Source organism: Aquarana catesbeiana, linkage group LG10, assembly GCF_042186555.1.
Source record: "Aquarana catesbeiana isolate 2022-GZ linkage group LG10, ASM4218655v1, whole genome shotgun sequence".
Classification (NCBI taxonomy): Eukaryota; Metazoa; Chordata; class Amphibia; order Anura; family Ranidae; genus Aquarana; species Aquarana catesbeiana.
The window spans coordinates 242,213,103-242,240,782 of record NC_133333.1 but is presented as its reverse complement, the minus strand read 5'-3'; the positions used below and the strand labels follow the sequence as shown (position 1 = coordinate 242,240,782).

Genomic DNA, 27,680 nt, shown 5'->3' with positions numbered 1-27,680 from the left:
TAGCTAAGGGGCGGCAACTTCCTCTGACACTGCTGTTGCTATGGGAACCCGACCTACAATCTATTACACTGCTTGTGCTGCTCTGAGCATGTGCGAGATCTGGAGGTGCATGCTGGGTAACCAGCATGCATGGAATACAGGAAGAGATACAGGTCTGGCTTCAGATGTCCACACATGAGATGGCCGCGGCCTGCTGGGACTTACAAAAGAAATCAATGGTGCAAAAATACAAAACAGACCCTAGTTTACAGCATACCTTTACTAGAATACATTAAGCATGAGGATTATAGGGGGATTTTTATCTAAAAAATAAAAAAATTTCGTCCGGAACACCACTTTAAGCTGGAATGTGAAATAAGACTGAACACGCCACTCGCACCCGTCCTTTCTACAACCGAACCCACAAACCATCAGTCCACTCAAACACAGTGTACAACATTTATTAACATAATTACACAAGGAATCGTTTATTGCAACAATGCTTCCTTAAAAAGCCTTCTCGTCCGGACAATTTAAAAAGCAAAAAACGACGACAGGTCCTTGGACATTGAATCAGTGCAAGATCCGAATTCCCAGAGTCCTCCAGACTGACCGACAGTGCAACAAGCTTGGACTTAAAGGCTTACTCCGCTCAGTAACTAATAGTTTTTATGTCGGCCTCCGGCACGTTGAATCACATGCCCGCCTTTTTAGAGTTCTTGGGGTATTTATTGGCGAGATCCCCTGCCCTACCAAAAATGTACACTTCCACTCAAATGCCAGGACAGGGCCAGAGGGACAAGATGGTGGAGACACAAACCAATGCTGGGAGACCTCTCCTCTGGAATCTCACGAGATAAGAAGCCATTAGATGAGGCAACGCAACAGAGTCCACCCAACCCTGCAATATCAGTTCAGGGTGGAATAATAAAAACAAAAAAAAAAAAACAAAAAAAAAAAAAAACAGTCCCAGTGCTGAAATGTAGACAAATACAGGCTGTGCAATGTGTGCCAACTCCACATCAGACTGGAGTAGCGCTGAAAAGTCCTTGGCCTGATATGATAGTTTTGACAAACACCCAGTGCTGACAAACTAGCTGACAGACTACAACTCCCAGCATACACCACAGCAAGGGCAGCTTCATGAGCAATTGTCCATTACGACAGCAGAGACCTCTAAACGGCAAAGAGAGACCTAGAGTAGCCAACATGCGATGTGGCAGATGGAATCGCTGAGTCGCTCCCCGTAGTTCGATGCTCGCATGCCAAGACAGCTTGTGGCTTGGTGGTTGACACAGTGGGCCCCCTGGGGGACGACTGCACAGCATTGAAATGATTTATGTTCCTTTATAGACAATACAGAGCCCATGCTTGGCGTCAGTACGGATAATTCCCAGAGCTCGACTTGTGTAGACTCCATCGATCCCAAAGATGTGACCGAAGATTTCAGGAGGAACGTCTATCGCAGAAGGTTTTCATCGAGCGATCCCCTTTGAGTGCTTTTCAAGTGGCGGATGCCCCCCCGAGATCCTTGTATTAAATCCAGCCAATAGCCACACCCTCTCCTACTGTCTGTTATCTTTGGACACAGTGTGTGCAAACCAGTTCACTTTGGTCTTCCAGCTTTCCCGCAGCGCCTCGTTAAACTTCACCCGGAAATGTTTCAGGGCTTCATCGTCACTTTTTCCCAAAGCTAGAGAGTCCTGAGAGAGAGAGAAAAAAAAGGGGATGAAATCACTGAGCAGACATTTACATCTTTGGTTAGTTCTGTTTTAGAATATTAATCTGTGTAAAATGCACAGAAGGAATCCGAAGGAAAACCTAAGCAAACAACTGCCAAAGGATGGGTGCTTTTGTTCAGCCAGATTTGCGATCCCCACAACCAGACAGGTGACTCCCCTATTTCCTGCTTTACAGTTTTCTGGGTCGACTCTCCAGTCCCATTCCACTCCCAGGGCAATGAACGGTTATCACACTGTTGATTCATTATCCAATGAGTAGGTGGATGGGCAAGACTGGGGAATGACGGGGAAGCTGCAGCCATTCACAGTGAAGAGCTGCGGCTTCCTCACCAGACCCGGAGACATGATTCGTCCAAGTGCTTATATAGAACTACTGCCCATGAGCTGACGTTCGTGGTGATGCCTCACATGTGTGGGATGATTGCGGTTTGTGTGTGCAGGACCAACACGTGCTTTCACCTTTGCGCGGAAGGACGGAGGCAATTTATTTTTTTAAATTATTAGTTTAAATTTTATTTTTTTATGTTTACACAGTTGCTTTAAAATAAAAAAACTAAAACATTTTTTGATCACTTATTACTGTACTGTCAAAGAATGTAAACATCCTTGTGACAGTAATAAGGCAGTGACAGGTACTCTTTACGGAGAGATCTGAGGTCTATAAGACCCCAAATCCCCTCCCCCTCTGCACTTAAAAGCATTCAAAAACACCAAAATCTGTGTTTTTGAATGCTTTAGATTTTTAAAAACTGGTGCTGATGGTTTCCGGAAAGTGGAAGTGATGTCATGTCATTGCTGCCGGTTTACAGTTACGAACAGCCAATTCTGGCTTTGCTTGGCTGTCTGGCCAGCCGGCAGACGTGCCAGCTGGTCACTTGCATCTCCTGGTGGGACAGGACAGCCTAGGAGAGACACGTAAAGTGGCAGGAGGACTTCCCCTCCCGCTGCTTGTAATATTAATCTAGCGGCTAGTAAGCCGCTCTGATGGCCATCGCAAGAGAGCCAACCTCCAGCTCTAAAAAAACAAAAACAACAAAAAACAAAAAAACAAAAAACACACAAACACACACACACACACACACACACACAAACACACACACAAACACACACAAACACACACAAACACACACAAACACACACAAACACACACAAACACACACAAACACACACACAAACACACACACAAACACACACACAAACACACACACTACCAGGGTGAGGTCAGCAGCTGGTATCGTTCTTGGTACAACCAGGAACTACACCAGAATGGCATCATCCCAGTACAACCAGTGAAAGGACTGGAAATAGTTAAAGAGACGCCTCTGCACGTCTGCCTGGGGGAAGTGCCGCCCCCCTGAAAAATGTCACCCAAGGCAAACAACTTGGGTTCCCCCTACTCACAAGGCACCTGTCATCTTGATTCATTATCTAATGAGAAGGTGGCGCAACAGGAGTCATCCTACTCGCTGCACAGTGAACCACACCACTATGTAAGCCTAAGCCCTGCCTCTGGCGCCACAAAACCCCACCCCTTAAAAGGCCAAGTCCTCTTTTTTTTTTTTTTTTGCAAAAGTAGTAAATGCAGCAATACCGATTTGTAATGAACTATGTGCATTTACTACTTTTTTTTTTTTTTTTTTTTTTTTTAGCAACGATGCAGTGGAGCTTACTGAGCATTGTGCTTTTGATCAGTACGAATCAAACCTTTCCCCTCACCCTCAGGCCAGCATGGAGGTACAAACCTGAAGAAGCAAGTGTGGCTTGGACCAGTGGTTCTCAACCTCAGTACTCAAGTACCCCCCAACGGGCCATGTTTTCAGGTTTCCCTTTATTTTGCACAGCTGCTTTCAATCCATATCAATGACAAGGTATTGATAGGAGCTATTTTATCTAAGGGAAGTTCCCAAAACATGGCCTGTTGGGGGTACTTGAGGGCTGAGGTGAAGAACCACTGGCTTGGACTATAGAGTGGGGAGAGGAAGGCGGGTTTGCTGACACTCCCTGCATAGTACTGTTGCCACAGTGGAAAATGGGACTTGTCGTAATGATAGTAAGGCCTCGTGCACACTAGACTCTTCTGAACGTTTTTCTTCTCATAGGAGAAAAGCAGCGTTAAAAACACACCTAAAGCCATGTTTTTCATACGCATTTAGACACGTATGGATCCACAACTCAGGGCTGCCATCATAGGGGAACAGAAACTGTGTTCCAGTGCACTGCAATGGACAAAAAGGGAGAGGCGCCTGGGTGTAGAAGTATAACAAATTTATTACACACAAACAGTAGGCAACTCACATTTAGGAGGATAAAAAAAATCTAGTAAGTCCCAACAGAGTGAGGGGGGGGGGGGTGGGAGGTGTCATCTGTGGATGGTCCGATCCTGAATGGGGGGCGCTGCGTTTCCTGCGTGGGAAACGGTGGACGAGGAAACGCAGCGCTCCCCACGCAGGATCGGACCATCCACTGATGACAACCCCCCCCCCCCCCCCCCTCACTCTGTTGGGACTTACTAGATGCCTTTTTTATCCTCCTAAATGTGAGTTGCCTACCGTTTGTGTGTAATAAATTTGTTATACTTCTACACCCAGAGGCACCGCGCCTCTCCCTTTTTGTCTATAACTAAATGCAAACCTTCCTTTTTGAGTTTTGAATGCGGTGTAGAGGTATTAGAGCCCCTGTCAGTTTTTATTACTGTCTGTGCCCCCGTTAAGGAGATTCATCCTATTTGTCCTGTTTGCCATTATCATAGAAAGTAAAAGAAAATCCAAAATTCTGGGTTGTCCCCACAAAAATAGAGTGGAAATCTTCCAATGGGGACACTATTTCTGGTGACCCGGGGGTTTCCATGGAATTCCCCTAATTTGCAGGGATTTTCTCTCACTTTCTGTTTTAGCTATGGGACAGGAAGTGAAGGGAAATCTCCCCAATGGAACACAGATGGTGGGGGAAGAGAAAAAAAAAAGTTGTGTCTATAGTTCTACTTAAAGCTGGGTTCCACCCAAAAGTGTAACTTCTGCTCATTTGTCTCCTCTCCCCCTCAGGTGCCACAATTGGCACCTTTCGGGGGGAGGGGGAACAGGATACCCGTTTGACAGGTATCCTGTTCCCACTTCCTGGAATCCGGGCCGCGGCCCATGACATCACCGCGGGGCTCCCTCCTCATCCTCCTCCTCCTCCTCCCCCTGTCGCTAGGCCAGTAGGAGAGAGAGGAGCAGGGCCTCACGCACGTGCAGTAGGGTTCCCGGCGTGAAGCCGTAAGGCTACACTGCCAGGTACCCTTACCCGCAATGGTGGCGGCATCACCCAACAGCTGATGGAAACCTCAGCTGCGGTGCCAACATTGCGGGACTCCAGGACAAGCCAGCAGCTGCAGTATGTGTAGCTGTTGGCTTTTCATTTTTTTTTCATTTTTTTTTTCTTGGGCGGAACACTGCTTTAAGGCTGGGTTCACACCAGGAGATTGTAACTGGCTCTCTATTGAGACAAATCACATATCTCCCATTGTGGCTGCGTAGCGGCTGTGCATCTTTGGCTCCGTTTCAGTGTCGAATTCAGGCAAAAATTTGGCCCCAATTGGTCCCTGAAATGGAGAACAGGGACTCACCAGACCCCTGCTGCGAGCCACATATTAGGTGTGAACTCAAGCTTCTAGGAGCAGTAAAAAAAAAAAAATTGGGCTTTTTTGGGAACGATTTACTGGCAGAAAAAAAAATGCTGCAAAAAGCTGGCACAAAAACACAAGGGTTATTCATCCAGCGTTTTTCTGGCTTTTTTTTAGCTAACAGTGTGCATGGAAGCCCAAATGTGGGTGTAACATGAAGCGCGCTATAAAATGTGGACTTAGCTTTTAATACTGTAGGTTACCATGCAAGTTATAAGGTTTTTAGCTTGCGAGAGTTTGTAACCCAGAGCGGCACATCGAGGTGCAGCATAGCAGCTGGGAACTCTGCCATGACAGAATGGAAAATGTGTCACCTTGAGATACTGGATGTCCTTGGAACAGGTGAGCTCAGGCAGACCGGCTGCTGTCATCAGTGCAAACAAATTAAGGAAGAGAGTGCCGTGGCATCGCAGGATCATATAGGCCTTTTCACAGTATACTCGAAACCTGTAGGAGCAGAAAAACAGATATCAATGACCAGATTATAACCTTTCCAACAATGGCACTGCAGGTCTAGCACTAAACAAACATCGACAGGAGAAATAGACTTCAGGCTGTAAAGCCACAGATCCTGTCACATCATTACTTTCTTATTCTTCAAAAGAGGAAATTAGGATGTTACAAATAAAGGATGTTTTAGAGAATATGAAGACATAATAGGATCAGGGGAGATAACGGGCTTCCCTCTTACCTCTCAAACTTCTCGCTGTTGCTGGTCTTCCCTTGTTGAATGACGTGCACAAAATCGTACGTAAGGATGAAGGGAACCCGCTCTCGCTTAAAGCCAAACTTGCTCTTAAAATTACCCAGAAAGTGGCCAAAATCTATGTGAAAGAGCTGCAAAACAATAGATTTATATACAATTATTGATGGAAGTAAAACAGGTAGTTAGCAATTTGTTTATGGCGTATAAAGTGACCACACATCCCCTTCTTTCCTTGTTGCTCTCTTGGACATACCAGGATTAGACGGCTCATTGATCCCTCCCAGGCTGCGAGGCTTCCAAGCCTAAGCTCCCAGCAAAGTCCCACCCACGTCATTCACAACAGTTCTGTCATTTGACAGTTGAATATTTTTTTTTTAGCAAGGAACACACATTCCACAATATTAATTATGCTACCAACATTAGTGTGCGCTGCAAATTGCCTCCAGCATTCCTCCCGTTTCTTCTTGCTGGAAGCAGCCATTTTGCTGAAGCCCGGAGCAGCAGTAAATTATAAAGCTGAATTAAACCCATCGATTTAAACAGCTTAAAAAAAAAAAAAAAAAAAGGTATGCCAGAATAGCCAACTATCACATTTGCTTGTGCCCTCAACAAAAAACTGTCAAACCATCGAATGGCTGGTGTCATAACGGATCACATGTGCAGTATCATGGCAGTTGCAGATAAAACAGAAGCAGCTTCCTTGGCTGTAAAGTATAGAAGGGTTTAAAGAGGAAGTAAACCCCGATGGGTTTCCTGCCTCTTTGTTTCCCTGCAAAGGTAAAGCATAATGGGCTACTATGCATCGCATAGTAGCCCATTATGTGTCACTTACCTGACACAGGAGCCTGCAATGTCATCGCTGTCCCCTCTGCTACGGAGCGTCCATCTTCTTTCTGGGTATCATGGCCCCGGCGATATGATTGGCCGGAGCCGCGATGATGTCACTCCCGCGCATGCGCACGGAGCCGGCGCTAACGGCATATCGCCGTTATCAGCGGCATGCTCAGTGCGCCTGCGCGCCGCTGTCTACGGCGCATGTGCCATAGACAGCTGTGCCTGTCTTTTTGCAAATATCTCCTAAACCGTGTAGGTTTAGGAGATAATTATTATAATACAGTATTTATATAGCGCCAACAGTTAACATAGCGCTTTACAACTTGAGGGTAGACAGTACAAATACAATACAATACACTTTAATACAGTAGGAATCAGAGGGCCCTGCTCCTTAGAGCTTACAATCTAAAAGGGAAGGTTACACGAGATACATACAAGATGTAATAACTGTGGGTGATGTGCTGATTGTGAAGATAAATGTACAGTTGTTAGGTGGGGGCCAGATAGGCTTCTCTGAAGAGATGAGTTTTCAGGGATCGTCTGAAAGTGGATAAAGTAGGAGAAAATCGGATGGATTGGGGTAGAGCATTCCAGAGGATGGGAGAGGCTCTGGAGATATTCCTTGGACCTACAGGTAAGCCTTAATCTAGGCTTACCTGTAAGTCAAAGTGGTCTGTAAGGGTTTACAACCACTTTAATTCTGCTTTAAGGCTGTCGGCAGATCGGCCTCTACAAATTCGGCAGTGCCTAAAAATGGAGAACAACTGAGCATGTGCAGAGCAGGGTGAGACAGTGTATTACTGGGCATTTAAACAGGATAGACACTTTTTATGTTTTACATATGCTATACCTGCAAAAGGGGCCAGCCTGAAGTGATCTAGCAGGACTTGAAGCTGAACTTTACACATAATTTTTTAAATTTTTTTTTTTTAAATCAAAAGTAGTTCTTTAGCAAGGAACATATATTCCACATTAATAATTATGCGTCCAAAACAAGTGTGCTGCAAATTGCCTCCAGCATTGCTCCTGTTTCTTCTTGCCGGAGGCCGCCATTTTACTGAAGCCCAGAGGCCCTGAACAGCAGTAAACCATAACGTGTAACTAAATCCATCAATTTAAAAGCGAAGTATGGGTTTCTGTTTTTTTTCAGAATCATATTAACCTAGGTGGATGCAGCATCAGTCAGATGCTGCATCTGTCCCCCCCCGTGCCTCCAACACTGAGAACTGAGCGATCGATCACTGCCGATTGCTCGGTTCTCACAGCTTAGTCAGTCACAGCTCTCTGCTCCCTCCTTTGCTCACTGGAGTGCTGGGCTGTGGAGGGGGCGTAGCGGCCAGTCCAGGGACCTGGCGGATCCAGACATCCATTGTCGTGATGAGGCGGAGCCTGGACCGACTTCTGTGACGTCAGCAGAGAGCTGACTTCAGCCCGCTCTGCTGAAAACGGGTCACAAGAATGCGAAACGAACTGTGAGCCACAGGAGAAGTACAGCCAAACGAGCTTTGCCTGTACTCCTCTTTTAACAGTTTAATTCCTGGAATGCTGGGATTGCCAATTGTGATATTTGCTTGTGTCCTCAACCAAACTGGCAAACTATCAAATGGCTGGTGTCATAACTGATCGCATGTGCAGCATCATGGCAATTGCAGATCAAACAGAAGCAGCTGTCATGGCTGTAACGGCTAGGAGGGTTTCATTTCGCTTTAAGGCTGTCAGCAGATCAGCCTCTACAAACTCAGCAGTGCCTAAAAAAATGGGGTGCAACTGAGTATGTGCAGAGCAGGGTGAGACAGTGTATTACTGGATTTTAAACAGTATATTCAATTATTTTTATTAAATTAATATACGCATAAAAACAAAAAAACATTCCATTTCAATTCATTTCAAGACCATATAAAAATATATATACGCATATACATAAGCATTCATAATACACAAAACAAAACATAATTAACAAACATGGATTTATCTCATTATATACTCCATCATGTTAAATATATTCCACCAAATCCTGCTGTCCAGCCCCCCCCCCGGGAGAAAAAAAAAAACGAACAAAACCCCAGCTATGCCACTCAGAGGTATTTTGTCCTTTATACTTGTGAAAAGTGCCGTAGTCCCCTTTCAATAACGTTAAATTCACTTGGTGCCGTTCCTTTTTACATGAATAAAACTTGACATATCCCATTTTTTTAAATTAATTAATAAGGAGGAGAAATGCTCAACTCTTTACCCCTGTTGAAAATCCCTCCTTAAAAGTGCATATTTCCGTGAGAGGGAAGGAAAAAAAAAAAAAAAAATTAAAAAAAAAAAAGAGAAGGGGACATTACCTATAGTGTTTCATTCTCCCAGTGACTTCCTTCTCAATACAATAAAACTGAATTTTCCAAACCCTCTTTATTAACCGCTTGCCGCCCGCTGGCTGTCATATGACGGCGCGGCTCTCGTTCTGGGCGGGCATCATATGACGTCCTCGCATTCCTAGCACACCAGGGGGCGTGCGCCGCCGACGGCACTTGTGCACGCCTGGCGGCCGCGATGTCCTCCGGGCAACCGCGATTGCCCAGTAACAGAGCAGGACCATGGATCTGTGTGTGTAAACACACAGATCCACGTCCTGTCAGGGGAGAGGAGACAGATGGTGTGTTCAGAGGAACACCGATCGGTCTCCTCCCCTTGTGAGTCCCCGCCCCCTACAGTTAGAATCATTCCCTAGGAAACATAATTAACCCCTTGATCGCCCCCTAGTGTTAACCCCTTCCCTGCCAGTGACATCTATACAGTAATCAGTGCATTTTTATAGCATTGATCGCTGTATAAATGTGAATGGTCCCAAAAAAAAATGTTTCAAAAGTGTCTGATATGTCCGCCACAATATCGCAGTCACAATAAAAATCGCAGATCGCCGCCATTACTAGTAAAAAAAAAAAAATATGCTATAAATCTATCCCCTATTTTGTAGACGCTATAACTTTTTGTGCAAACCAATCAATATACGCGTATTGCGATTTTTTTATCAAAAATATGTAGAAGAATACATATTGGCCTAAATGGAGGAAAATTGTATATATATAATTGCAAAAAGTTAAAAAAAAAGGTTGCGTTTTTTCCAAACTTGTCACTCTTCTTTTGTTTATAGCGCAAAAGATAAAAAAAAAACGCAGAGGTGATCAAATACCACCAAAAGAAAGCTCTATTTGTGGGGGGAAAAAAAAAAAAGGATAATTTCATTTGAGTACAGTGTTGCATGACCGCGCAACTGTCATTCAAATTATGACAGCTCTGAAAGCTGAAAAATAGCCTGGGCAGGAAGGGGGTGGAAGTGCCCTGTATTGAGGAGGTTAATTTATAATGAGGGCAAAAGTCTCGACTTTTTACTTCCATCGAAAATTCCTCCAATAAAGTGTACCCATTTACTGTGTACCGACAACTAAACCAAAAAAAACAAACAAAAAACACCCCTTTATAATACCCTCACCCATTGCCTATAGCAGTTAATACTTTCAGTGACTTCCTAATCAAAAATAAAAAAATTAAACATGATTTGTTCACATCCTTTTTATTATTTTATAAAGGGGGGGGGGGGGATTCTCAGCTTTTTACTTCCATTGAAGATACCTCCAATAAAAGTGTACCCAATTACTGTGTGCCACAAAAAAAAAAAAAAAAAAAAAAAAAGGAGGGGAGGGAGATAGATGGGGAGCGACGAATCACCCAATCACTTCCCATACAGTTCACATAAACCTGGGTTTGTTTGAATTCCAACCAACTCCAAGTATTAGCAAATTTTATTTCTGAGTTATTTTGCATATGTATTACTTCTTCCATTAACCTAATTTTGTCTACCTCCCTGAACAAAAAAAAAACAAAAAAACAAAAAAAAAAAAAAGCAAAATACTGCAACTTAGCCTTTAGATAAGGTGGCTACATTCGTTATTTTCTTTTTCACCTTCATCTTCACCTAGTAATCCTATGACTTTGAACATGTCTGCCTTTGTACATCAACATTACACAGGAATGGGAAAATTAGTAGTTTACAGATGGAAGATAACATTGTTTTTTGCTTTCTGATCAGATTACAAGTAGTGACAAGGAAACTGCATGTCTTGCAGGAACAACAGGTATTTTTTTTGTACTTGCTAAAAATGTTCTTAGTTTCAAAAAAAAAACCAAAAAAATTTTTTACGGCCACTAAATCTAAGGACTGGTAGGCTGCAATATATTAAACTTTTGTTCTTGGCTTTAGTTCTCCTTTATTACTGACCTGGAAAGTAGTCAAAGCCCTTGTACAGCCTGAACCAAGGATCCAAAGTGCTCCACAGGGACCAATTAGAAGACTACCACAGGGTTCCTTCACTTTAATCTGGTTACCTTAGAAACATTTTAGGCCAGGAAAAGTTTTTTATTTTTTTTTTAAGCCTTAAGAGAACATTTGATCTGGAAGATATAGGATTAGTGCAGCACAGAATGTGATCACTGCCTGTGTGTTGGACAGGTGCTCTTTAGTGTTCCTGAGGTATCTAGAATGAGTGTTGGACGAAGCAGTACAAAACAGCTACGAATGACTCCCGAATTAACAAGGCTGGAAAAAGGCGTACCTGTCCAGTTTCCCGTATCATGATATTGTCGCTGTGGCGGTCCCCGATGCCCAGGACGTAGGTTGCTACACAGTAGCCAGCACATGACAGCGTGAACTCCTCTATGGCTTGTTCCAGAGCATCCCTAACAATAGGAAAGGAAAATAAGTACCTAAAACAAAATTAAGTAGCAGAAATAATAGGGGGAAATGTGTGATGTGTGATCCCCGTTTTATTTGAATGCAAATAATCCCCCATCAGATACATTTCAAATATACAGTGGGGACGGAACGTATTCAGACCCCCTTAAATGTTTCACTCTTTGTTATATTGCAGCCATTTGCTAAAATCATTTAAGTTCATTTTTTTCCTCATTAATGTACACACAGCACCTCATATTGACAGAAAAACACAGAATTGTTGACATTTTTGCAGATTTATTAAAAAAGAAAAACTGAAATATCACATGGTCCTAAGTATTCAGACCCTTTGCTCAGTATTTAGTAGAAGCTCCTTTTGATCTAATACAGCCATGAGTCTTTTTGGGAAAGATGCAACAAGTTTCACACCTGGATTTGGGGATCCTCTGCCATTCCTCCTTGCAGATCCTCTCCAGTTCTGTCAGGTTGGATGGTAAACGTTGGTGGACGGCCATTTTTAGGTCTCTCCAGAGATGCTCAATTGGGTTTAAGTCAGGGCTCTGGCTGGGCCATTCAAGAACAGTCACGGAGTTGTTGTGAAGCCGCTCCTTCGTTATTTTAGCTGTGTGCTTAGGGTCATTGTCTTGTTGGAAGGTAAACCTTCGGCCCAGTCTGAGGTCCTGAGCACTCGATCAGTCCCTGTTGTGTAATGAACACTGCACCCCTATAGACTCCTGGGCAAGTTGTTGCCAGAGCAACAAAATATATTTTTTCAAGGTGAAACATTCTACACAGCAGGCTAACTGTGTGGACTTCAGAGCCAAATTACTGGAGCATGGGGAAATCATGACTTTAAAAACGGAGACATCTGCTACAAAAAATAAATAATAAAAAAAAAAAAAAAAAAAAAAAAATACATGCCAGGAGGGTTCCTGGCAGACCAATCACTCACCCTGGATTCTTGCTCTTTAACCAGTTCAGAAGTGCATCCTTGTTGAAGGCCGCAGTAGCTGCCATGTTACTCTTGTTACGCTGGATGTTTGCGATCGTATCAGAACGCATGACAACTTCAATGAGGCCGGTCTTGTCTCCAGTCGACAGGCAGCCGTAAGGTGTGACCCTGTACAGACAAAAGCAGGCAGTCAATAGAGATGTTGCCATCTGCCCTCTCTCATGCTGTATAGTTTTTGCACTGAATACTAGGGGTGCAAATCTTGAAGAGAAATTACAGGCAATACGTAAAAAAACAAAGCAGTAAGCTACTAATGCTATCCAGGAAATGCAGTTATTGTATAAATAAATGCTACTGATCGTAAGACTATGATAATGTACCGTCATCCTATAAATTTAGGAAAAAACAAAAGGCTGAGGGTCTAAGGCAACTATGGACTCTCATGGTATGGTAAGTACTTACATACACATTTGTATAAAAATATATAAATTTATTGAAACAAAGACTTGATTAAAAAAGGTCCTAAGGAGAGGGCATATATAATACATATAAATTCATTCTCTGAATAAGAACTGAACGATTGGACGTGCATCTTAAAATAGTTTTTTGGCTGAAGCTACACTTAAAAAAAATGCACCTGTTCCGACTTACAGATTCAACTTAACAAACCTACAGACCCTATCTTGTTTGTAACCCGGGGACCGCCTGTAATGACTCTGGAAACATACTCCTGATGAAGCAGTTACACCGCGAAACATGTCGAGTTTGAACTGACCTAGGACGACATTCCGATTCCTTCCCTGGATGGATGCACGTCCAATTGTTCAGTTCTTGTTCAGAGAATGAATTTATATGTATTATATATTACCTCTCCTTAGGACCTTTTTAATCATGTCTTTGTTTCAATAAATTATATATTTTTATATACAAATGTGTATAAAAGTCTTTACCATACCATGAGTCCATAGTTGCCTTAGACTCTCTGCCTTTTGTTTTTCCCACAGTTACTGTACACTTAAGTCAGAAAGATCATTTAAAGCTGCCTGAGGAAAAAAAAAAAAAAAAAGAGAAGTGTAAAAAGTTCCTCACCTGAGGTCCAGCCCCTCCTTCTTCCACAGAACATCCATAAGCCGGATCATCTGTAGCGTCAGCATATCCTGACGAAGATCTGTGGGGAATAGAGGACACAGTGTGAAGTTAATGAACTGAGACACTTTTATGCGGCGGTACTTCTTGGATGAACCTAGACACCCTAATCTAATATATGGCGAGGGCCTTCACACATGAACCTTGACAATCACATACATATAGGCCTTGATGGGTGAACCTCGACACCCTCATGCATAGCGGGTCTTCCCAGATGATCCTAGACAGCCTCATATAATTTGCCTTCCAAGACGAGCGTCTCATATAGAGTGGACCTTCCAAGGATGAATGTAGACACCCTCATACATGGTGGGCCTTCCAGGATAAACCTAGACAGCTTTCTATATTGCCAGGCCCTACTGGATGAACCTAGACAACAACCTCATATATAGTGGGGGCGTTCTCGGATTAACGTAGACACCATCATATAAGGTGAACCTTCCCAGGTAAACTTGGAGACCCTTATATACGGTAGACCTTTCTTGGTGAACTTAGACACCGTCATATGGTGGAGGCCTTCCAGGATGCACCCAAACGTCCTCCATATATGACAGATCTTTCAAGATAAACCTAGACACTCTTGAATACAGCTGGCCTTCTGAGATTAACCTACACACCCTCATAATATGGTAGGCCTTCCTGGATGAACCTAGACACCCTCATATATTGTAGGGCCCATCTTGGATATATCTATACACCTTCATGTAAGGCGAGGGCCTGCTTGGGTGAGTCTGGACACCCTCCTATATGGGTAGAGGCCTTCTTGGATGAACCTAGAAACCCTTCTATATGGCAGGCCTTCCCAGATGGACTTAGACACCTTCATACAGTATATTGCAGGCCTTACTGGATGAACCTTAACACCCTTATTTATAGCAGGGGCCTTCTTGGATGAACCTATACACTCTCGTATATGACAGACCTTCCCAGAATAACCTCGACACCCTCAAAAACAAACTTTCTTGGATGAGTCTAGACATACTTATATATGGGGAATCTTCCCAGAAGAACTTAGACACCCTCATATGGAGGGCCTTCTCAGATGACCATAGACAACTTGATGTATGGCAGGCATTCAGGGATGAACCTAGACAACCTCATATATGGTGGGCACTCCCAGAATCAGCCTTACCGTCTCCATTCTTGAAGATGATGCCAACACGATTTCCCCCTGACATTTCATTATTGTATACAATCCACAGTGGCTTCATCTTGGATTCCATAAAAGTGCAAAGCTCCACACTGTGGAAAAGAATACGGTTTCTCAGATTATAGAAACAAAAAAAAAAAAAAAAAAAAAAAAAAAAAGACCCCGATCAGCGTTTTATTCAAATATTTAATGAACAAACTGCTGAAGAGAATCAGTACCCAATTGAAACCTTTAAAAGCGAAAGAGGGAGACATTACAGGATGTCTGCTTTTTCCTTTAGTAAATCGGGAAAAGCCTTTCATGTGTGCAATTCTCTGCATCAGTTTCACTTTGTTACCGGCAGCTTTAGCCCTGATTTAGACCAGTGCAACTTGTCATGTGATGTGACAGTTTAAAATTGCATGACAAGTCGCACCCTATTTGTGCCTATGGAACCGTTCAAATCTGTGCAACTCTGACTTGTACCGATTTTGAAAAGGTTCCTACACTATTGTGGGCGATTTCATGTGCGACTTGCATAGACATCTTTGCATGAAGCCGCACAGATGACGGCAAACTGCACATGAAATCGCACTGAAGTAACACGATTTCAAAGCTGCATTTAGTGTGAACCGGGGTTTAGATCTACGAGTATATTTAGACTGTTTTCAGATAATGGATCAGGCAACACAGCTCTTGCCACCAGCTTTAGGATGGAAAAAGTTTAACTCTTTCTTTTTGAATCTCTTTAAAATTTGTTTGTTTATAAAAAGGGATCCCCATTTTATACAAAGTTGTTTTTACACTATTTAGCAGTGTGAAATCAATTGAATTTTAACCGCTTCCCGACCATGTCACGCAGATATACTGCGGCACAATGGCTCTCCTGGGTGAAATCCTGTACGGGTACGCCCTACCATTTTTTCAGCCACCAGAGGGCGCGCCCGCTGCACGCTGGGGGACCCGATGCGTGTGGCCGGCGGGGACGGTCCACGCCGGCCACACGTAATCACGTGCACGAGCGCCAGCACGGAGATTTGTGTGTAAACACAAATCCCTGTGCTGTCAGAGGAGATGAGCTATATTGTTTGTTCCTACTAAGTAGGAAAAAACGATGCGTCTCCTCTCCTAGTCACTCCCATCCCCACACAGTTAGAACACAGTGAGGGAACACACAATTAACCCCTTGATTGCCTCCTAGTGTTAACCCCTTCCCTGCCAGTGACATTTACACAGTAATCAGTGCATTTTTATGTGTCAAAAGTCTCCGATCTGTCGTCGCAATACTGCTAAAAATTGCAGATCTCTGCCATTACTAGTTATAAAAAAAAAAAAAAAAAAAAAAAACACAAAAGAAGACATAAAAATGCAATAAATCTTTCCCATAGTTTGCAGATGCTATAACTTTTGTTCAAACCAATCAATATACGCTTTTTGCGTTTTTTTTTTTACCAAAAATATGTAGAAGAATATATATTGGCCTAAACTGATGAAGACATTTGTTTTTTTTTTATTTTAGCAAAAAGTAAAAAATAGTTGCTTTTTTTTGTTTATAGAGGAAAAAATAAAAACCGCAGAGATGAACAAATACCACCAAAAGAAAGCTCTATTTGTGGGAAAAAAAGGAAGCAAACTTTGTTTGGGTACAGCGTCGCACAACCGCGCAATTGTCAGTTGAGGCGACGCAGTGCCAAATTGTAAAAAGTGCTGTGGACAGGAAGGGGGTGAAATCTTCCAGGGCTGAAGTGGTTAATGAGCACCTTCTTAAATGTGGTACTTATTTGTATTGGTATTTGCGGCCCTAGAAGCAACCTAGATGACTTTCCCAATGTGAACTGCCTCTGCCTGCATTATATGGTATACAGCTATAAAGCCACTCCGACCAGCATGCTGATTGACTACTGCTACCTGGAGAGAGTACATCCCAGTTGCAGTAAAAGTGACGTGTCCTCGATTTCTAGAAGCTGTCTAATTTGTCAGTAAACAGAGGCTTCTGAACATTCTCCATGAATTCTGGGATCAAGCTTCTTGTTGCCCAATGGTATACAAATCTCAACCAATGTTTGGCTATTTTTGATGCTCTTGCTTGGCGATAATATGCCCATAACTTTGTACTTACCAAACATCTGTCAGAATGAGGTTGGGGTCTAGAGGAGAATAGAGGTGGGAGAGCGGCTCCAGGTAGGTCTCCTGTCTCAAACACATGTGCATTGCCTCTTTGGCCTGGGCCTTGTCTTTTGTCTTTTGGACACTGGACCTCACAAAATCATTGAGACCCTTCAGCTTGGACAGAGCTTCCCCCTAATCCAAAGAAACAAAAGCAAAAAAGGTGTCACATAACTGACCTAAAAAAAAAAAAAAAACAAAAAAAAAAAAAAAAAGGAGGAAAAAACAAAAAAAACACAATTTTCTATGACACAGAAAAGGTATACAGAGGGGGCCAATTCTGTTAAACTCCACAAGGAACGAAAAAAAAAAAAAAAAAAAAAAAAAAAAAAAAAAAGGGATCCACCTGCTTCATTAGAACCCTCATATGGTAGAGACTACCCCGGCAATATGCTTCAAGGATGAGACCGAACCTCAGGGCCACCGCGGGGACGTGCATCTCTGATCTGGAGGGGATGGACAGCAAACAAAAGTTGGAGATCAGAACAAACTGAATAGACACAAGAGGCCAAAAACGACGGGACTAGAATATGTACAGCAAATACTACACTAAGAAAAAATAATGGCTATTAACTTTTTGTCCTGTGTGAGTGAAGCACACGTTCATATAAAATATCTCCCTACCCGATTATCTCCTGAAATGCCCACAAAGTTATCTATGAATTATATTAAAATCTTTTTCTACATAAACCAGCTTGTACAGTTAGCTGGACTACAGAAACCAGCCAGCACATCCTGGTTGACCAGTCAGTGCTTCTACAGTAATTCGGACTGGACCCCAAGAAACATTTTGGTGCACACCACTAGACATTACCGGAGGTGCCAGAACAGGAAGTGGCCGATCTTGCGGTGGATCAGAGCTCTCTCCAGCAGGAAGATTGTCAACTCACAGTCTAGATAAGATTCATACTTGAGAACCTGAACCAGCTGCAGAAGATATTGGCACAGTTCTTCATTCCTGAGGAGAAAATGGGGGATATGGATCATTAGTTTTAGTCTGAATAAAAAGAACACATACTTCCTTTTGACGTTTCCAACTGGGTGTGCAGCTGCTAAACACATATCCTCCCTCCAGTGTGGCCCTCTGCCAGACGCGCCTCCTCCCTCCAGAGTGGCCCCCTGCCAGACGCTCCTCCCTCCCTCCAGAGTGGCCCCCTGCCAGACGCGCCCCCTCCCTCCAGAGTGGCCCCCTGCCAGACGCGCCCCCTGCCTCCACAGTGGCCCCCTGCCAGACGCGCCCCCTGCCTCCACAGTGGCCCCCTGCCAGACGCGCCCCCTGCCTCCACAGTGGCCCCCTGCCAGACGCGCCCCCTGCCTCCACAGTGGCCCCCTGCCAGACGCGCCCCCTGCCTCCACAGTGGCCCCCTGCCAGACGCGCCCCCTGCCTCCACAGTGGCCCACTGCCAGACGCGCCCCCTGCCTCCACAGTGGCCCACTGCCAGACGCGCCCCCTGCCCTCCACAGTGGCCCACTGCCAGACGCGCCCCCTGCCTCCACAGTGGCCCACTGCCAGACGCGCCCCCTGCCTCCACAGTGGCCCACTGCCAGACGCGCCCCCTGCCTCCACAGTGGCCCACTGCCAGACGCGCCCCCTGCCTCCACAGTGGCCCACTGCCAGACGCGCCCCCTGCCTCCACAGTGGCCCACTGCCAGACGCGCCCCCTGCCTCCACAGTGGCCCACTGCCAGACGCGCCCCCCTGCCTCCACAGTGGCCCACTGCCAGACGCGCCCCCTGCCTCCACAGTGGCCCACTGCCAGACGCGCCCCCTGCCTCCACAGTGGCCCACTGCCAGACGCGCCCCCTGCCTCCACAGTGGCCCACTGCCAGACGCGCCCCCTGCCTCCACAGTGGCCCACTGCCAGACGCGCCCCCTGCCTCCACAGTGGCCCACTGCCAGACGCGCCCCCTGCCTCCACAGTGGCCCACTGCCAGACGCGCCCCCTGCCTCCACAGTGGCCCACTGCCAGACGCGCCCCCTGCCTCCACAGTGGCCCACTGCCAGACGCGCCCCCTGCCTCCACAGTGGCCCACTGCCAGACGCGCCCCCTGCCTCCACAGTGGCCCACTGCCAGACGCGCCCCCTGCCTCCACAGTGGCCCACTGCCAGACGCGCCCCCTGCCTCCACAGTGGCCCACTGCCAGACGCGCCCCCTGCCTCCACAGTGGCCCACTGCCAGACGCGCCCCCTGCCTCCACAGTGGCCCACTGCCAGACGCGCCCCCTGCCTCCACAGTGGCCCACTGCCAGACGCGCCCCCTGCCTCCACAGTGGCCCACTGCCAGACGCGCCCCCTGCCTCCACAGTGGCCCACTGCCAGACGCGCCCCCTGCCTCCACAGAGGCCCACTGCCAGACGCGCCCCCTGCCTCCACAGTGGCCCACTGCCAGACGCGCCCCCTGCCTCCACAGTGGCCCACTGCCAGACGCGCCCCCTGCCTCCACAGTGGCCCACTGCCAGACGCGCCCCCTGCCTCCACAGTGGCCCACTGCCAGACGCGCCCCCTGCCTCCACAGTGGCCCACTGCCAGACGCGCCCCCTGCCTCCACAGTGGCCCACTGCCAGACGCGCCCCCTGCCTCCACAGTGGCCCACTGCCAGACGCGCCCCCTGCCTCCACAGTGGCCCACTGCCAGACGCGCCCCCTGCCTCCACAGTGGCCCACTGCCAGACGCGCCCCCTGCCTCCACAGTGGCCCACTGCCAGACGCGCCCCCTGCCTCCACAGTGGCCCACTGCCAGACGCGCCCCCTGCCTCCACAGTGGCCCACTGCCAGACGCGCCCCCTGCCTCCACAGTGGCCCACTGCCAGACGCGCCCCCTGCCTCCACAGTGGCCCACTGCCAGACGCGCCCCCTGCCTCCACAGTGGCCCACTGCCAGACGCGCCCCCTGCCTCCACAGTGGCCCACTGCCAGACGCGCCCCCTGCCTCCACAGTGGCCCACTGCCAGACGCGCCCCCTGCCTCCACAGTGGCCCACTGCCAGACGCGCCCCCTGCCTCCACAGTGGCCCACTGCCAGACGCGCCCCCTCCCTCCACAGTGGCCCACTGCCAGACGCGCCCCCTGCCTCCACAGTGGCCCACTGCCAGACGCGCCCCCTCCCTCCACAGTGGCCCACTGCCAGACGCGCCCCCTCCCTCCACAGTGGCCCACTGCCAGACGCGCCCCCTCCCTCCACAGTGGCCCACTGCCAGACGCGCCCCCTCCCTCCACAGTGGCCCACTGCCAGACGCGCCCCCTCCCTCCACAGTGGCCCACTGCCAGACGCGCCCCCTCCCTCCACAGTGGCCCACTGCCAGACGCGCCCCCTCCCTCCACAGTGGCCCACTGCCAGACGCGCCTCCTCCCTCCACAGTGGCCCACTGCCAGACGCACCTCCTCCCTCCACAGTGGCCCACTGCCAGACGCACCTCCTCCCTCCACAGTGGCCCACTGCCAGATGCACCTCCTCCCTCCACAGTGGCCCACTGCCAGACGCACCTCCTCCCTCCACAGTGGCCCACTGCCAGACGCACCTCCTCCCTCCACAGTGGCCCACTGCCAGACGCACCTCCTCCCTCCACAGTGGCCCACTGCCAGACGCACCTCCTCCCTCCACAGTGGCCCACTGCCAGACGCACCTCCTCCCTCCACAGTGGCCCACTGCCAGACGCGCCTCCTCCCTCCACAGTGGCCCACTGCCAGACGCGCCTCCTCCCAACACAGTGGCCCACTGCCAGACGCGCCTCCTTCCTCCAGAGTGGCCCAAGGCCAGACGCGCCTCCTCCCTCCAGAGTGGCCCAAGGCCAGATGCGCCTCCTCCCTCCAGAGTGGCCCAAGGCCAGATGCACCTCCTCCCTCCAGAGTGGCCCAAGGCCAGATGCGCCTCCTTCCTCCAGAGTGGCCCACTGCCAGACACGCCTCCTATCTCTAGAGTAGCTCACTGCCAGACCCTTCTCTCCAGAACATCTCACTGCCAGACACCTCCTCCTTCCAGAGGGACCCACTGCCAGACATCTCTTCTCCATCCAGAATGACCCACTGCCAGACACCTCCCCTCTCTGAAGCAGCACTGCCAATCACACCTCCCCCCCTCCACAGTAGTCCACTGCCAGACACATGTACCCTTTACATAGTGGCCCACTGCCAGACAAACTTCCAACTACCATGAGCTGCTCACTATATCCCTTTTGCAAGGCTAACAGCTGTTCGGTGCTCCCAAAGTCATCCTGTCTCCAGCATTACTGATAGCAAAGTCCGCCAACCACCAAGAGCACATCTTGCTAGGCATTTCTTCTCATTAGGTATCTCACTATCCACTAAACTCGACACAGCCAAACCAACTACATCAACAACCTTCTTCCCCACCATGCCAGACCAGCAGTACTTACGTAAGCTTCCTCAGGCAGTTCATAGTGAACATTCCCACATATCGATCGGGATAGTTGAAGTCTAATAACTCCAAAGCAGTGAGAACAGGCAACTCAGGCCACTTCTGCAGTAAATACACCATCTACAGAAAACATGAAATATTAACAATGGCAACAATTTATCCTGGTATAGTGCGACTCACGTTTAGTCTATCGCCAACATTTTGTACCTGTGCTACGTCCTCGTGCTTGTTCCACTTGGTGGTGAGCAGCAGTTTGGGCAGGGCCTCCGGGTGGCGATCTCTAATCTCATGGCGCAGCTTCCAGACCAGCTCTTTCTCGTCTTCGTACAGCTCAGCTTGACCTTTCCGTTCCACAATCTCCTGGAGCTGCTGACGCTGTAGAGGGGTGAGAAAAGGGCAAAACACCTGCCATGTTCATCGCCTTAACAGTGACCCAGATCTCAGCACACAGCTGCACACCGGAGAGAGCATCACATGGAACGCACACCACGCTCTTTCAACATATGGCCAGGAATCATCAGTAAAAATATTGATGTTCTACCTCACAAAAGGAGATCCAATTAAAAGACATTCTCACAGGTCTGACATGTGAAGGCAACATACACAGTCTGTCTTCAAAAAAGCCTAAAGTCTGTTCCAGTTATCACAGCCAGTACTATAGAACAGGGGTCTCCAAACTGCGGCCCGAGGGCCCATGTGGCCCTTTGGTAGCTTTTATCTGGCCTTTAGGGCACTATTCCTTCCACTGACACCAACAATGGGGCATTATTTAATTTTATAGATACCAATGATGGGATACTATTCCCCCTACCAATAGGGGCACTACTCCTCCTATTGACCACAAACCCTGAGGCCATATTTATTCGCAATGTCACGGACCTGTCACTATTTTCTGCCCCTGCTGGCCACAATCCGGCCCCCCTAAAGTCTGAAGGAAAATAAACTGTCCCTTTGTTTAAACATTTTGGAGACCCCTGCTATAGAACACTCCCTGCTTGGTCCCATCATTGCTATATAACCAAGCTCATTTCCCCATTCTGTATGTTCCTAACATGTATGCAGTTCATCTGACCCTTCTGCAACAACTTAATGTCTGCTCCTATCAATATTAGGAAATAGGACACTACCAGAGCTGGTAATAAAGCAATGCAGGTGCAAATGAAAACCTCAGACTTTCAGAAATATGAATTTAAAAGATACATTGAAAAAAAAAAAAAATAAATAAAAATCCAACCAGAAGGGGACTGGAGAATTCAATGCTATTGAAGCTCAACTCTTTATCTATATAAATATATATCTAAACTGATGAATACATTTGTTTTTTCATTTTTTTTTTGGATATGCATTATAGCAGAAAGTAAAAAAAATATATTGTTGTTCAAAATGAACAACCTTTTTTGGTTTAGCGCAAAAAATAAAAAACGGCAGAGGTGATCAAATACCACCAAAAAAAGTCTATTTTTCAGTAAAAAGGACATTTTGCTTGGGTACAGCATCGCACGACCGGGTTATTGTCAGTTAAAGGGACGCAGTGCCGTATTGCAAAAAATGGCTTGGTCTTTAGGGCGGAAAATCTTCTGGGGCTGAAGTGGTTAATAAACATATTGAAATTAAAAATGCTGCACAATCTCGAGGCAACCATTCTAAAATGTAAAACAAATTTTTATACACACACACACACACACACACACACACACACACAGTGGGGACGGAAAGTATTCAGACCCCCTTAAATTTCTCACTTTGTTATATTGCAGCCATTTGCTAAAATCATTTAAGTTAATTTTTTCCTCATTAATGTACACACAGCACCCCATATTGACAGAAAAACACAGAATTGTTGACATTTTTGCAGATTTATTAAAAAAGAAAAACTGAAATATCACATGGTCCTAAGTATTCAGACCCTTTGCTCAGTATTTAGTAGAAGCTCCTTTTGATCTAATACAGCCATGAGTCTTTTTGGGAAAGATGCAACAAGTTTTTCACACCTGGATTTGGGGATCCTCTGCCATTCTCCCTTGCAGATCCTCTCCAGTTCTGTCAGGTTGGATGGTAAACGTTGGTGGACAGCCATTTTTAGGTCTCTCCAGAGATGCTCAATTGGGTTTAAGTCAGGGCTCTGGCTGGGCCATTCAAGAACAGTCACGGAGTTGTTGTGAAGCCACTCCGTTATTTTAGCTGTGTGCTTAGGGTCATTGTCTTGTTGGGAGGTAAACCTTCGGCCCAGTCTGAGGTCCTGAGCACTCTGGAGAAGGTTTTCGTCCTGGATATCCCTGTACTTGGCCGCATTCATCTTTCCCTCAATTGCAACCAGTCGTCCTGTCCCTGCAGCTGAAAAACACCCCCACAGCATGATGCTGCCACCAGCATGCTTCACTGTTGGGACTGTATTGGACAGGTGATGAGCAGTGCCTGGTTTTCTCTACACATACCGCTTATAATTAAGGCCAAAAAGTTCTATCTTGGTCACATCAGACCAGAGAATCTTATGTCTCACCATCTTGGAGTCCTTCAGGTGTTTTTTTAGCAAACTCCACGCGGGCTTTCATGTGTCTTGCACTGAGGAGAGGCTTCCGTCAGGCCACTCTGCCATAAAGCCCCGACTGGTGGAGGGCTGCAGTGATGGTTGACTTTCTACAACTTTCTCCCACCTCCCGATTGCATCTCTGGAGCTCAGCCACAGTGATCTTTGGGTTCTTCCTTACCTCTCTCACCAAGGCTCTTCTCCCCTGATAGCTACGTTTGGCCGGACAGCCAGCTCTAGGAAGAGTTCTGGTCGTCCCAAACGTCTTCCATTTAAGGATTATGGAGGCCACTGTGCTCTTAGGAACCTTAAGTGCAGCAGAAATTTTTTTGTAACCTTGGCCAGATCTGTGCCTTGCCACAATTCTGTCTCTGAGCTCTTCAGGCAGTTCCTTTGACCTCATGATTCTCATTTGCTCTGACATGCACTGTGAGCTGTAAGGTCTTTTATATAGACAGGTGTGTGGCTTTCCTAATCAAGTCCAATCACTATAATCAAACACAGGCGGACTCAAATGAAGGTGTAGAACCATCTCAAGGATGATCAGAAGAAATGGACAGCACCTGAGTTAAATATATGAGTGTCACAGCAAAGGGTCTGAATACTTAGGACCATGTGATATTTCAGTTTTTCTTTTTTAATAAATCTGCAAAAATGTCAACAATTCTGTGCTTTTCTGTCAATATGGGGTGCTGTGTGTACATTAATGAGGAAAAAAATGAACTTAAATGATTTTAGTGAAAATTTTTAGGGGGGTCTGAATACTGTGTGTAATAAATATTATATATATATATATTTTTTTTTTTTATTTTTTTTTTATTTTTACAGAACGCAGCAACATCCACACATGTAGGAACACCCAACATTAGAGGCGATTTACGCATCCAATGGAAACACAGGTACTGACTAGTATGCCATTGTTTTGCTTCTCCCACATTTTGTCTCCCTCACTCAGCTAATGTTACCTTAGTGCTGATGGAGAGAGACATGAGAGGGGCAAACAAGGATGCTGTGCAGGTGTCCGATGTCTTCTTTATCAACCAATGACATCATTGGTTGTTAGGACACTGGGGGCCAGAAGGCTATAATGGTGCACAATGAAAACCTGTGGCTTTGTGTAACCAATAGGCAGGCTTTATTCACCTGCTGGCTTGCATACAAATTTTCTGTAATTTTTAGGCGTTTTGCTAAGGCACCCCCTGAGGACACCTGAAGGCACCCTGGCTGAAGAAGACTGGTATAGAGTAGAGTATTCTATTACTACAATGGCCCAGCACTACTGCATGCATTTATGCTCCAAAGCCTATTGAAGACACTGTACTTCTGGCCTGTGTACCCAAGAACCTGTGTATGACTGGAGGGGCACCCAAAGAAGTCTTCTACTAATTCAACTCCATTCATTACATAGGACAGGGTGAGAGACACTAGGAACATGCAGAAAGGTTTAGGACAATTGGTATTAGCCGTTACCTCATTCTGAGTGGGATTTGAAATTTCACCAAGACGGCCCAGCTCTAAAATCTGAAGAGAAGAGAAATGGAGGTTTTGAAGAAATTCTAGAAGCTCAAAAATGTTCACATTCACTTTTTTTGATTTTAAAATTAGAGCTTAAGGGATGATGGGAAGGCTTAGCGCGAGGATGATGGGAAGGCTTAGCGCGAGGATGATGGGAAGGCTTAGCGCGAGGATGATGGGAAGGCTTAGCGCGAGGATGATGGGAAGGCTTAGCGCGAGGATGATGGGAAGGCTTAGCGCGAGGATGATGGGAAGGCTTAGCGCGAGGATGATGGGAAGGCTTAGCGCGAGGATGATGGGAAGGCTTAGCGCGAGGATGATGGGAAGGCTTAGCGCGAGGATGATGGGAAGGCTTAGCGCGAGGATGATGGGAAGGCTTAGCGCGAGGATGATGGGAAGGCTTAGCGCGAGGATGATGGGAAGGCTTAGCGCAAGGATGATGGGAAGGCTTAGCGCAAGGATGATGGGAAGGCTTAGCGCAAGGATGATGGGAAGGCTTAGCGCAAGGATGATGGGAAGGCTTAGCGCAAGGATGATGGGAAGGCTTAGCGCAAGGATGATGGGAAGGCTTAGCGCAAGGATGATGGGAAGGCTTAGCGCAAGGATGATGGGAAGGCTTAGCGCAAGGATGATGGGAAGGCTTAGCGCAAGGATGATGGGAAGGCTTAGCGCAAGGATGATGGGAAGGCTTAGCGCAAGGATGATGGGAAGGCTTAGGGCAAGGATGATGGGAAGGCTTAGCGCAAGGATGATGGGAAGGCTTAGCGCAAGGATGATGGGAAGGCTTAGCGCGAGGATGATGGGAAGGCTTAGCGCGAGGATGATGGGAAGGCTTAGCGCGAGGATGATGGGAAGGCTTAGCGCGAGGATGATGGGAAAGCTTAGCGCGAGGATGATGGGAAGGCTTAGCGCGAGGATGATGGGAAGGCGAAGAAGAGGACAGGAAGGCTTAAGAGGGAGGGTAACGGGAAGTCTCAACGTGAGGCTATCAGGAAGTTTAGGGCGAGGGATCCACACATCAAGAATGCAATTCATTTTGCCAGCAAGCCCTTCAAAGTGAAATATTGCTAACAGATGACTAAACATCATCAGCATTACAGAACAACCAGACATCAGTGCAGTTATGAAACAATGCCTATGGCCCATTGTAGCCGTCTCAGGACAACTAAAAACACACAACTGGAATCTAGTTACAGATATGAGCCGCAGACCTTTAAAATATTACCAAACCATCCCAGCACTGACCCCTATATCATCCCCAGCCTCATACCTTATCAATGGAGGGGTAGTAGACAGGATAGTCAGACATACTGAAGAAACTGATCACCAATGTGGCTGCGCTCTCAGTATTGGGATTACACTGTATGGTTCCCATTGGATTCAGTAATTCTGCCTTCTCATCTAGACAGTAAAAAAAATAAAAAGGAATTATTTCCCAAAAAGAGACAGTTCTTTGTAAACAACATGGGGCAAGGAGATATTTTCTCAAATCTGATCTGCAGGCAAACAGCTGAAACACACACACCTTTTACTGTACCTGCTGATGGATTTGGAATCCAGTCCAGTCACTTTTGGGATTCATGGATGAAATATGTCCCCAGCACAAGGATGAGCTTGATTTGACGTGCAAAGCTCTTTATTCTTGTAAGATCGCATAGAAAAGCAGTGTTTCGGGACCATGTGTGATCACATACCCGAGGAAAGGTACATTGCTTTTCTGTGATCATTACAAGATTAAAGAGCTTCGTGCTTGGAAGCAAGAAATGGACACAGAGCTGCGGCTCGGGTACCCCCATAGCAAGCTGCTTGTTGTGGGGACACTCAACAGGGGGGAGGGGGGAGGAGCACCGAAGAGGGACCCGAGAAGAGGAGGATCTGGGCTGCTCTGTGCAAAACCAACTGCACAGTGGAGGCAAGTATAAAAGGTTTATTATTTTTAATGGGAAAAAAAAAAAAAAAAAAAAAAAAATCAATCAGCTCTGCTCCCTCCACCCTCTCCTCCCATTAGCACACGAGTATACAGTGAAGTCTGACTGGCTTTCTGTGATACCACACCCACTCCCAGTGTGAGTTCTGCCGCACAAGGGACAATAGTAGGCTGAAATTAAGACACAGTCGGGTATTCTTGCCATTTGTATGTAAGAATACAATCACAAAACAGAAAAGAGATACACATTGATACATCATTAAATGTATTTTTTTAATACATGCAGTATAAGTACCTGAATGGGACT

General features: G+C 46.6%; 1 protein-coding gene across 1 annotated transcript in view; it reads right to left on the bottom strand.

Moving 5' to 3' along the window:
* Positions 1–424: 424 nt before the first annotated feature.
* Positions 425–27,680, bottom strand: part of PIK3CD (phosphatidylinositol-4,5-bisphosphate 3-kinase catalytic subunit delta) — a 39,151-nt gene continuing 11,895 nt past the window's right edge. The window contains exons 9-22 of the mRNA XM_073603528.1: positions 26,717–26,847; positions 25,402–25,452; positions 21,612–21,779; positions 21,403–21,524; positions 17,847–17,990; positions 17,379–17,478; positions 16,986–17,167; positions 14,870–14,979; positions 13,681–13,759; positions 12,592–12,759; positions 11,521–11,644; positions 6,074–6,219; positions 5,697–5,829; positions 425–1,682 (exon numbers count right to left, since the gene is read on the bottom strand). Of these exons, the coding sequence (XP_073459629.1) occupies positions 1,545–1,682; positions 5,697–5,829; positions 6,074–6,219; positions 11,521–11,644; positions 12,592–12,759; positions 13,681–13,759; positions 14,870–14,979; positions 16,986–17,167; positions 17,379–17,478; positions 17,847–17,990; positions 21,403–21,524; positions 21,612–21,779; positions 25,402–25,452; positions 26,717–26,847 (1,796 nt within the window). The 3' untranslated portion in view covers positions 425–1,544. The remainder of the gene's footprint in view (positions 1,683–5,696; positions 5,830–6,073; positions 6,220–11,520; positions 11,645–12,591; positions 12,760–13,680; positions 13,760–14,869; positions 14,980–16,985; positions 17,168–17,378; positions 17,479–17,846; positions 17,991–21,402; positions 21,525–21,611; positions 21,780–25,401; positions 25,453–26,716; positions 26,848–27,680) is intronic.